The 12,808-nt window shown below is 27.8% G+C and overlaps 1 protein-coding gene across 11 annotated transcripts in view; it reads left to right on the forward strand.

The window, feature by feature from the left end:
• Nucleotides 1-12,808, forward strand: part of LOC118203462 (myosin heavy chain, muscle-like) — a 60,656-nt gene that overhangs the window by 26,937 nt on the left and 20,911 nt on the right. For 7 of the 11 annotated variants that reach the window (XM_085819230.1, XM_085819231.1, XM_085819236.1 and 4 more), the window contains exons 13-23: nt 151-321; nt 3,082-3,261; nt 3,420-3,567; nt 3,697-3,749; nt 4,141-4,228; nt 5,680-5,797; nt 6,155-6,275; nt 9,842-9,978; nt 10,617-10,698; nt 12,240-12,494; nt 12,590-12,718. In XM_085819230.1, the coding sequence (XP_085675356.1) occupies nt 151-321; nt 3,082-3,261; nt 3,420-3,567; nt 3,697-3,749; nt 4,141-4,228; nt 5,680-5,797; nt 6,155-6,275; nt 9,842-9,978; nt 10,617-10,698; nt 12,240-12,494; nt 12,590-12,718 (1,482 nt within the window). Of the gene's footprint in view, nt 1-150; nt 322-3,081; nt 3,262-3,419; nt 3,568-3,696; nt 3,750-4,140; nt 4,229-5,679; nt 5,798-6,154; nt 6,276-7,859; nt 7,981-9,015; nt 9,137-9,841; nt 9,979-10,616; nt 10,699-12,239; nt 12,495-12,589; nt 12,719-12,808 lie in introns of all 11 variants that reach the window. The other 4 variants (XM_085819233.1, XM_085819238.1, XM_085819232.1 and 1 more) reach the window with 2 other exon arrangements.

Consider the following 12,808-nt stretch of genomic DNA (forward strand, 5'->3'; position numbering starts at 1 on the left):
AATATATTTAAAAGAAAAATATATTTCTATAATAATAAATAATAAAATATTTAATTTAATTAAATTTGAAAAGATATAATCACTTATCTGTTTACGTTATTTTTTAAAAATTTGTTATTTGCACCATTAACTCTTCGTATTTTTTAATAGTTCAATAGTTTCGAGCAGCTGTGTATCAACTTCACTAATGAAAAATTACAACAATTCTTCAATCATCACATGTTTGTTTTGGAACAAGAAGAGTACAAACGCGAAGGCATTGAGTGGACCTTCATTGATTTTGGTTTGGATCTACAGGCGTGTATAGATCTAATAGAAAAGGTAGGATATGTAAAAAAAAGTAATAAAAAAATAAAACTGACTAGAAACTACGCTGTTGAGGACGAAAAGAAAAAAATACATGTCTCTTACTATACACGCTTGTCTAAAATACTTTTTAATGCTTTGAAACTATCCTATACGGCGCTATGCTGCGAATGAAATCAGATTCTAACAGATGAGAAACAAGTTCTGTCATATGAGATAAGACGCATATATATCTAAGTTTTCGAAACTTAATGAGCCGAAAGTATTTACTTTCGACATCCGATTGCGTTCGAAGGTATATTTACTACAACTAGAACTATGTTTATTGTGCACTGCGCTTACTTCAATTCACTTTTTCTTTTTGCTTGCTTAATAAAATATGCACTTGCAGTTTAATGGCTTTGAGCAGCTTTGCATCAACTTTACAAATGAAAAACTTCAGCAATTCTTCAACCATCACATGTTTGTGCTGGAGCAAGAAGAATACAAGCGAGAAGGCATTGAATGGACATTCATTGATTTTGGCCTTGATTTACAAGCCTGCATTGAACTCATAGAAAAGGTAACGAAGAATGCTGCTTGCCGATAACTCAGACTTCAGCATGATGCTGTAGCTTTAAAGTCATTCGCTGTTTAGATAGCTTTCTACAATAAATTAAGAGCATTTTTAGCTTTTCATTTAATCAAACGTAGAATTTTCCTATTAAGTAGACCCTAATTTTCCAATTAAAATAGAAAAGAAGATGAAATTTTTATCTTCTCGTATAGAAACTCTTTTTTTTTTTTTTTTTTAACTTCAGAAATTCTTACTGTTTTCTACGGTGTTTGTTTAGCTAGTATTTGTGTTTTTAACCTCTAAATTGTATTTGATATAGATGTAGAATACACTCGTTCCCATACTCAGTGTTTTAAATTAATGAATTATCTGCCAATATTTTCTCACATCGCATCTGAAGATGATTAACTTGGTTTAGCATTTCCAAATAACAGCCAAATAATCTGCATTATAAGTCTTCTACTTTGTGTATAGATTAGTAATACCGGATTATTGATGCCTTTCTTACTGAATTTATAAGTTTTAATTCATAGACAGAAAACATCAGTGGGCAATTTATTAAATATAAAATAGTATTCGTAATTAAAAGTTGCTTTTCTAAATTTGATTTTACTATACAAACTTAAATTTGAGGTCAGTTCATGTTTTAAGTTTAATAAATCAGAGTCATTCAATAGTTCGGTCTACTGAGAGACATAAAAATGGCAATAAAAATTCTGAATGTAATTTAAATTTGGTATTTCATTCTTGTCACATGATACATTAAGACCCCTCTTAATGCGAGGGACACGTTTTGATAAGTTCCAGCGCTAAGCGAAATGGCATTAAAGGAGGACATCTTAACACATAAGTACTAGCAATAAGTGAAATAGGAGAAAGAATAAGAAAATTTATTAATTTTATTTTTTATTTTGTAATATTTATTTTAAATGTTACTTTATTACCTTAAGAATAGAATTATTTATTGCTAATATCAATTTTTATTCATGAAACATTTACGAAAACCAAAAAAAGAAAGGTTCAAATAAAGAAGTTATTTTTGTGATGAGGAAGATTCTTCCTCACTTCATTTTTTTTCTCCTTGGAGAAATCGTTTAGCATTGCTTGCCTTTTCCCTTCAGCAACAGGTTTTCGACATTGCATTAATGACATTTCATCTTGCGTTCGAACTTCTATTAAAATTCAAGTCATTCTTTATAAACTCTATCAGTTTATAAAGAGTTATAATTTTTGTTACAGTGGCTAAATGGTTGTTAAGACGAAAAAATGCGTTGGATGGCTTGGAGCATTATTTATCAAAAGTAAAGTTTTTTTTTTAATTCGAAATTGGCGTTTTACAAATGGCAGAATATTCGGTAAACCAGCTCTAGGTAAAGTTTTATAGCAATTCAAGCTTTTTATAAGACTCCCGATTTTGAAATTCCCTTCAATGTTTTGGGGATTTTGAAATTATAAATAAGAAGTGTTTCTTATTTAAAATTTCCATTGCGTTTCCACCCAGTAGAAGTTAGAAGTCTTAAACAATCTTTAGCAGCTTTAAATCCTAAACCAACCCAGCATTACCGATACCGCATGCAATTTCAGGGAATACCCAAACTACCGCATAATAGTGAAACATTATTAGGTGGCGTTTTTCTGAACAGAGTATTTTATCATTTTTAGCAATAAAAGAACAAATTCTAAAGCGTAGTTTTTCCTATAGTATTTATTTTTAGATTTATAGTACACTGCTAAGTTCATTGAAATAAATTTACTGAATAAACAAATACAAATAAAACAACGTATGACAGAATCATTTCAGTTTATAGAATCAAATATTTAAATTCCCCGAAATCATAATCGTTTTCATTCAACGAATTTAATGGTTTTTATTTACTACCTAATTCTTACAGTATGACTTCTTTAGTTGTAATTAAACTGATTTCTTTAGTTGTAAATAAACTGATTGATTTGAATAATAATTTTAATCATTACAATGAACTTCCGCATAAAGTGGTTTTCAAAGCTTTCTTAAAAATTGGAGCTAATTGTTTCGTTTATTTTATGCTTAATTTTTAAGCAATCTATGCAATATTTACATGAGATAATATACGAGATAGTATCTTTTGTTTACGAGATAGTATCGTTTGTTTTTATCTTTGTGCTCATTAACATGAGTATAACGTATTATAATTTAAACAAATATTTTATTAACTAGTACGTTTGTCACTTCGTTGCAGCCCATGGGTGTCCTCTCAATTTTAGAAGAAGAATCTATGTTTCCTAAAGCAAGTGATAAAACCTTTGAGGAGAAGCTTAAAGCTAATCATCTAGGCAAATCACCTAATTTTGTAAAACCTAAACCACCCAAACCTGGACAGCAAGAAGCTCACTTTGCCATTGTACATTACGCCGGAACAGTGAGTTACATTTTAACTTTCTACTAGTACATTAACGAAGCCTTTTTATATTTAACAGAAAATTTCGGTTATTTAGTGAATATTATGATGAATAAGTTTCCTTCAGTTTTTCACTTTTCCATTTTGTCAGCTATTAAAATATTTATTCTGGCTTAAAGGTGCCTTATAATCTCTGCGGCTGGCTGGAAAAGAACAAAGATCCTCTAAATGATACGGTTGTTGATCAGTTCAAGCATGCATCAAATAAATTGCTCAATGACATCTTTGAAGATCACTCCGGTTTAGGAGTAGATGATCCCAAGAAAGGTTATTTTTTATAATTTTCTTTTTTCGCTATTTTAATAAGAATTAATTAAAGTAATCTACTTTACTCGTTTGCTTGAATATGACAAGATATATTATGATTACCTTTAATGCTTTTTTGTTTATTTATAGGTGGTGGCCGCAAGAAGGGATCTGGTTTCCAGACCGTCTCTGCGTTGTACAGGGTAGAAATTTGATAAATCTTCTTCAATTTAAATAAAAACTGTAGTAAATCTAAACTTGAAATAAATCTAAAAATAATTTTGAATTAAAAAAACAGATTAACATATTGAGTGACTTTCAGTAATTTTCATGTTTCATTATACTTTCATTATAATGCACATGTAGTGAATTATTTCTGTGCTTACTTTATACTAGAAGTGTAAAATTTCTGTATTTTATAAAAATGTTGAGAATGTTATCTTTCATTTTAATTTGTATGTTTGTGTTACTTGTTCGACTCATAAAAGAAATAGCTAATTAATTTTTGTCGTTTGTTAACGCATGTAGAGTATGAATCACTACTTTATCTTCTCTCTCTAAATGTGTTTTACGTGATGAACCTTTTTTTCATAGGAACAACTTAACAAGTTGATGACAACTCTGAGACAAACTCAACCTCATTTTGTCCGTTGTATTATTCCCAATGAAACCAAATCCCCAGGTAGATAGATATAGTATTAGTTTGCTAATTATTATGTGTATGATATGTTTGTGATACTCCCCATTATCTGAATTATTTCAGCATGCACGTTAAATATAATATACATTTACATACTACACTAAAATGTTAGATATTGTAAAAAGTATATTTACTTTAATTTTTCGATTCACTGATTTAAACGAAGCAGTTAAGGAAGTGTTAATATTAAACTTCGAACAAAGATTCAAATAAGCAAGTCAGAAATTTTCTGTTTCATAATCTCTGTTAAACTCTGTGTTTAATTAGCCCACATAGCTTTTAATAAGCAGATTAATATCTTCTAAGTCTACAAGATACACGCAAAACATTTCTGCATGCAAAATGTATTGTTATGCTATAACATAATCATTGATGTTAGCATGCTTTTAGCATCCTGCGTGCTCTGATTAAACTTTATGCATTGTGTGTATTCAGAAAAAAATTTCCTTTGTTGTCCTGTCTGTACACGGGTGACTATCTACCCATTAGTGTTTTTTCTCAAAGAAGAAGGTTTTCAACAGCTATTTCAAGCAGTAAAAATGAAGTTTTCGGTTTAATACATGTTTTGTTTTTATATTTTTTATCCTTTTATGGCCTACTTTCTTGTAATGTTTCTGAACTATTTTTCATGTAATTTTTATTCACATTTTTTGAACATTAATTTTGCTTATTAAGATGTTTTGCTTTTTGTTTGCATTATATATCTGTTTTCTGCTTTTGTTATCAAATTTTTCAGCCTAAAAAACTACTTTGCATTAAAGATGAAAAAAGCAGCATTTTCTTTTAACAAATATATAATGTAATTTTAACATCTGCTTTGCTATGCTTCTACTCAATTATTAGGAACAATTGAACAAGTTGATGACTACATTACACAGTACTGCGCCACATTTTGTTCGTTGTATTATTCCCAATGAAACAAAATCTCCAGGTAAGAATTAAATTTCGCTGTGATTTCGTTGTCTATACTTTGGAATTTATATTCATTTTATTCAGAACTAAATTTTATATAGATTTTTAAAGGTCCAAACACCTTTATAAATATTACTGAATAACATGTGATTTTGTTTTTAGCATTCAAATATGGATTGTGATGGCAAATGTGTTCTTGACTATGCATATGAAGTATTTTATAACTACAAATCTAATGACTGTCAACTAAAAATCTAATGGTCATTTATCTAATTTGAAAAATATTAAATTAATTCATTATTATTGTAATTCATAATGATACAATTAATTCCCTTTCATCACATTAAGCACTTTCATAGGCAGATGAAGGTTTTAGTGATTAATTAAATAAATCTGACTTATATATTAGACAAGTCACTTTTCATTAAAGCAAAGCAGTATTATATATTTTTTTGTGAATTAAAAAAAAAAATTTCTTTCCCGTATATTTTAAATACAGCATGTCTCAAAAAATATTTCAGGTGTAATTGATTCACATTTGGTTATGCATCAACTTACCTGCAACGGTGTATTAGAAGGCATCCGTATCTGCCGTAAAGGGTTTCCAAACCGAATGGTCTACCCAGATTTCAAACACAGGTAAAATTGTTTGTTAAATACATTTTCAGTATTTCTTTTTGCATTCGTAACAGTGACAAAATGGATTTTTTTCTTTATGAATATAAGTATTTATTTTACCAAATTTGTTTACAAATTGATCTCTTTTACTCTGTCTCTCTTCTTTTCTTTTGTTCATTTGTCTTAAAAAATATATTGAATTATTTTTCATTTTTATTTCATTTTCACTCATGCGGTATATAGAGATTGTTATACATAATATAATTCACAAAAGAAACTCAGAATTATTTTTTCTTTACAATTATGTTTTTATTATAATAATTTTTTGTCTGACATATGTAATAAGATTTGTTTGATTTGTTTTGTAAACGCGTACAGATATACAATTCTGGCTCCAAATTCCATCCCAGCGGGTTTTGTTGATGCAAAAAAAGCTACGGAATGCATTCTTACAGCTATTCAACTAGAAGCAAATGACTATAGGTTGGGACACACCAAGGCACGTATAGGAATCTACAACAAGTAGAGGACTTGTGCAAATAAATACAGCAAATTATGGCTTTTAAATTTTATGAATAACAATTTTTAAAAATATATAATTTTAAAATGCTTCATTAACTTAACAAAATGTAACAGAAAATTGACTGTTTAAATAATATTTAAATATAAATGATTGATTATTCATATAATATTAACATTAATATTAAAAGTAACATTTTTTTTAATTTATTAATTATATTTTTTCCCAATAAAAGTTTATTAAGAAAATTTAGCATAGCTTACTTACACTTCTTATGTATCCAATTGTTTTATAATATTTAGTTATTAAAATAACTTGTTTTTATTAATTTATGCTGCATGAATTTCTATAGACATTCAAGCTGCTTAGTAATCTATTAATATCCTAAAAATGTCTAACTAACCATTAGTCCTCTATAACCTGTTTGTGCCTGTCCCATAGGTCTTCAGCCCTAAACCTAGTCTAGAAAATCCACTTCCCCATTATCAAACCTACCTTTCGTTCCTCATTCCTTCTTCTAGCTTTATCTCTCTTTGAATTCTGTTCCCATCCCAATAATATGCCCTACTGTTAACAAAACCAGCCTGAAATTGGTTTACTTCAATACTTTTTAATAAAACATTTACACTTTTAATAAAGATGCAACAATCGTGTAAAAATACTTAGTTTCTTATTGTCAGTAAGTTAAAAAAATGAAATAATAGTACCTTTGCATAGCATAAAAATTATACGTAGATGGACGCCTGTACACCTTTTTTTAATTTAAAGCAGAGAAAAGATAGGTAAAAATATCAGCAACACAACTGGAGTTGATTATCGGAGAAATATGAAAATACATTTCTGCATTTTTTATTTACGGTTTTTAACAGAACTGATAAATAAAACTTTAAAAATGAAATTAAGCATTTTGAAATGTACTCAAATGTACCCAAAATCATGTACTCTATTTTGAAATATTATTTGCATTAAATATATTATATCAATATAGGAAATAAACTTAATTATGTGACGTTTTAAAGTAAAATAATAAATTATAACCTCAAAAAAATTTAGAAATTGGAAAACTTTCAAAATTATAACCTCAGAAAGGATTACGTAAGCCCCTTTAAATGATTTAAATGTTAAAAAAATTCCCCTTTAACATTTTGATGAATCTATTAAGATACTATCTATTAACACTATTAAGATACTTTATTTGAATCTGAGATAAATTACTATTTAGCAATATTAATGGTTTAAAACTTTTGATTATACCGCAAAAGAGAGAAAACAAATTTTCAGTTTCTAACCTCAGAATATTATTTTTGTAATATTTCACATTTGGCTTAAGGTAAACCCCTTATTATTTTTGTCATCTAATACTTCAAAATTGCAGCAGTTTTAAGCCATACTATAGAAAGCAAGACTGTTTTAATCGATTGCTTAAATTTTCTTCTATATTTAGCTCTAGATCAGATGGCATAAGACTATTAAAAAGTATTAGGGGTTAACTATTTTTTATTCATCTTAATTTATGTTTCTTTTACCACTCTGTTTCAATGCATGCTGTTATCCTTTCCTCAGATATACTATCCTTGCTCCTAATGCAGTTCCCAAAGGTTTTGTGGATGCAAAGAATGCTACCGAAAAGATTTTGGATGCGATAGCACTGGATCAAAATGAATTTCGATATGGTCATACAAAGGCATGTAATTTGAGTAGAGTACTTTTCCTCGCATAGCATGCTTTTTCGTGGTAGTAAAGCTAACTTAGTAAGAGGAATTTACTTCATACTAAAATTATTTACTTTATAACTTGGTTTGGTTTTAATGCAGGTAAAATAATTTGATGCATAAAATGTTTTTTCTTTAAAAACTTCAGTAACTGAAACAATCTGAGAAATTAAATCTTAATTGGATTCTAACTTACTGTCCATAATAATTTTTATTATAAATCAAAATTTATTTAAACAAAGAATAAAAGCATTTCGTTGTTTAAATTTCGATTAAAAATTTAAATTTTAACTTGAAAAAATGTTTTGAGAACTGTACTGCTTTGAATATATTACGGAAATTTAAGCGTAATGTTTTGTCTACAGACAAATGCCATAAAAATTTATCGAAATATTAATGTTCGAATTACTAATATCAGTTTCACCAAATCTGAGTTTGTAAGATATCAAATAAAATGTAGTATTTCTGATAATTAAAATAGCAGTTTAAAAAATAGCATGACATTTCTCCTGACTTGTGTTTGCCCACTTCTGCGCATTCTAACGTCGCAATCATCCAAAATCATCTCCTTTGCAAAGCAAAAGTAAGTGAGTGAAATTAAATGCCTTGCACTACAGGAAAACTTTTGTGCGTTAGTTCTCTCCCTATTCTTCTTATCCCAAATAATCTAAATGACATGGGACATAAAGTGCATCACTGACCCTTCCCCATTTTCTGGAACTACGAATTGTATACTGAAAAAAAGACTAAAAACAGTCTGAAGTTTCTTAAATTAGGTAGTGTTTTTTAAAAATGGGACATAAGTGTTGTACGTGATTTCTGTATAAAAAAAGTGATGTGTAATAATATGGATTTTATATACGCTACAAAACAGGTAAGTTTTAATAATCTTAAATTTTCACAATTTAAAGAATAATATGTACCTCTCCCAAAACTGCAAAAAGTATCCACGTGTTTCAAAAATAAAAGTATAATTGTAATAGTTATTAGTGCACTATACTCTGTAGATATACCATTCTGGCACCTAATTCCCTACCTAAAGGCTTCATTGATGCAAAGGCTGCCACAGAAAAGCTTTGTGAAGCAATAAAATTGGATCCCAATGAGTATCGTTTAGGACTCACTAAGGTATGCCTGAGAGAACTAATGAAAGTTAAATTCTGTTTTATAATTATGTCTTTTCGGCTTTGGATATTTAAGTGCTGAATGCTCTTTATTTACAACTTCTATAGCTTTGCTATTAATGTCTTTAAAGTTAATCTTCCTTTGTGTATTAAATGACTCAGAAAAACAGAGAAAATGTTTCGAGTACACACACACACATAAACAGAATACTATTTCTAAAAGCTCTGCGTTATTTTCAAAAGAATTATTTGATATCTCACAAACACTTTTCACAAATAATAACAATATTTTTGAGTAAAATAATGTATTGAGTTTATATTAATATAACTTGATTTCTTTTGAAATACTGCAAAATAATAGTAAGGATACGTTCAGAAATAGTTATGCTGTTTCATACTGGTACGCAGCTTTGCTTAATCAAGGATAACTGCACTGTATACTGCTTTTAACATCCTTTTGACCTCTATCTCACTTCTGCTTTATTTACTTTAAACTGGTAAGTTATTCTGAATGCTATTAATAAAACATTTATTTCTCAAAGCATTTTTATTAAAATTTGATATTGGAAGTAACTTAAATTTCAATTTATTTTAGAAGTCTTCTAAATTTCATTTTAATCTTACTTTTAGCAAAGAGATATTATTTAAATATCACACTGAACACCTTTACTAGCATTTTGTTTTAAATAATATATTTTTGCAAAAACAGGTATTTTTCCGAGCTGGAGTTTTAGGTCGATTAGAAGAAATGAGAGATGAGAGATTAGGAAAGATAATTACATGGCTTCAAGCTTGGATTAGGTGGTACGAATGCAAAAAAGAATTCAAGAAATTACAAGAACAAAGGTAATTACTTCATGTTTTTATTTATAATTAAAATAAGGATAAAAGTTGAAACGTTTTCTTTAATATGAGTGTTTTCATTTCTCAGAATTTAAGTTATAATAAAATAGATTATATTAATTCTCTCTACAGTATCGAAGTAATATTGATATTGTTAAATATGAATAATTTGTGAGCTAAACAACTTGTTTTATTAACGTTTATTGTATTATTAAACCATCAGAAAATTTAAAAACTGCAATTAGCGATATGTTTCTGCTAATAGCTTAAAATTATCTTCAATAACTTTAGAACAAAATGCAATCATATAGAAGTAAGTAATCGCGAATTCTTCCTGCATACACTGTTTACTTTATTCATATCCGTGTGTTTTATGTTTAAATATCTATTATATAACTTTCGAATTAAGTATTTTTAATAACGTTTACCAAAATGTTCTTTTGGAAGATTATAAAGAACTGAACATAAATTTCAATTAAAAAATTGTTATAAATTATTTAGAGAAATATTTACATTGTCAGAGCATAAATGATTAAAATTTTAGTTCGTAAAAATTAATAACATAATATATAAAAAGGACAGAAACTAAATATAAAATTCTTGTTAGATTTTATCGCATGTAAATTTTATTATCATTTTAGAATTGCACTACTTGTGATCCAAAGAAATCTACGAAAGTTTTTGCAGCTCAGGAATTGGTTATGGTGGAAGTTGTATTCTAAGGTAAAAACTTATGTTGTCATTATTCAATCAAGAAAATTATAGAAGATTATTTGTTATTTTTTTTAACTGACTGAAGTAATGGTTATGTCAGCAAATTTTCCATAATTTTCAACCTTATCACCTTTCCTATTGAATAAAATGATTTTTTTCGTAAATACGACCACAACTTTTTATAATAATAAATATGTAGAGATAATTTTTCATTTAATTTTGGTGTTATATATTGCAATTTGAATGCATTATGTAAATAAATTTTCAAATCTGGCACTGATACGAGTTATAATAACATTCAAGCATTATTTTAAATTTAAATAGTTTTTTGACAATTCTCCATTAAAAATTTCAAAAAATATGTTCTGTAAATTGTTTCATTCATTTTATAAATTGTTTTTTCATATAAACTGAGAAATATTCAGTGTACCATTAATACATTTATCAATACATTAATCTAAATGCAATGATAAAAAATTATGGAAAGTTCATAAATAAAATTCTGAAATTAATTCTCACACTGTAGGGAAATTTGTAGCACTGATTTGCAATATTCAAAGACAGGAAAAGAATCCCATTCGAAAAACATTTACGAAAATATTATATTCAACCTAACCTTAGCCATAAAACATTCAGCCTCATAAAAATATTAAAAATATAAATGAAGCGAAATTGATCTGCTGTTCGATCATATCCTTTATCATATCTTCACTTTTATCATATCTTTAAGAATAATTGCATTCTGAGAGAATGTTCAATAAAAAAAGTATTAATGATTATAATTTAGCTTGAATTAAAGAATCAAATAATTTGAATTAAGCTAGACTTTGATAGCTATATTCACTAATAGTTTTGGAAAGATTATAAAAAAATATTTAATAAAATGCAAGATACAAAATATATTATTTAAACATTTGCTTCAGTCGCGAACTGATTGGCACATTTTACCACTAACTTATTGAAGTTTTACTCTTCTCTGCATTTTTAGTAATGTCTTCATAATATTTCTACTAGTAAAATTAGCAAAACAACAACTTTATGTTTGGTGTAGATTGAGTCAAATTCTTAGAATCTGTGCCCAGCACACGGTTTTTATTTTGCTAATTTTATGTTTCATTTTGGTGTATTTCTCTTCTGTTTTGATTTCTGTTAGTGTTTTTGCTAAAGCAAACAGCGGTCTGTCAGTGTTTTAATGTTTCAGTTAATAAATGGAAATTTTTACTGCATCTTGTAAAAATAATTTAAGTTGCAGAAAGCTTTTATTGTAAAGGATAAAAAAATAAGACAGACAAACAACTACTTAAATTACTCTACGTGCTACATGAAGTTATTGGCTGTTAACGCTTTAAAAAAAAAATCAAACTTCGCTTTATGTTAAGATAAAGTTTTTTTGCTACAAATCTTCCCCCTAAATTTAGTATGATCTTAGGTTAAATCCACATGTTCAATGATGTAAGTGGTAGATACAAATAAATTAATTTATTAAGTTTAATGTTTTCAAAAATATTGAAACATTATACCTTAAAAACAGTAATATGATTTTTTTAAAGGTTAAACCACTTCTCAGTATTGCTCGAGTAGAAGATGAATTAAGAGCATTGGAAGAGAAATTGAAAGTTGAGCATGAAGCTTTAGTGAAAGAAGAAAAAGTTCGTAAGGAACTAGAAACTACAAATGTAAAACTTTTACAAGAGAAAAACGACTTATTTTTACAATTAGAGGCTGAACGTTCGAGTGCGGGTGACTTAGAAGAACGTCTAAACAGAGCATTGGCGCAAAAAGCTGATTTAGCTTGCCAGCTACAGGTAAAACAAATTCTCCAGTTTTTCTCAATAATAACGAATACAATTTAAACTTTACTATCTAATGTTTTTACTTGCTTCTTTTCTAAACTCATTAGGATGTACAAGAACGACTCACACACGAGGAAGACGCTCATACCCAGATGGCTCAAATTAAGAAAAAGTTAGAAACTGACGTTAATGCTCTGAAAAAAGAAGTCGAGGATTTGGAACTAACTATACAAAAAGTAAATATTTTTTTTACGAACGAAACTTTTCCAAAAAGAGTTAAATATTTTTATTTTACTATTTTTAATAATTTAATAATTTACTGTATG

This window comes from Stegodyphus dumicola, chromosome 6 (genome assembly GCF_044657685.1).
Source record: "Stegodyphus dumicola isolate Sdum_Otavi_A_Nest chromosome 6, ASM4465768v1".
NCBI lineage: Eukaryota > Metazoa > Arthropoda > Arachnida > Araneae > Eresidae > Stegodyphus > Stegodyphus dumicola.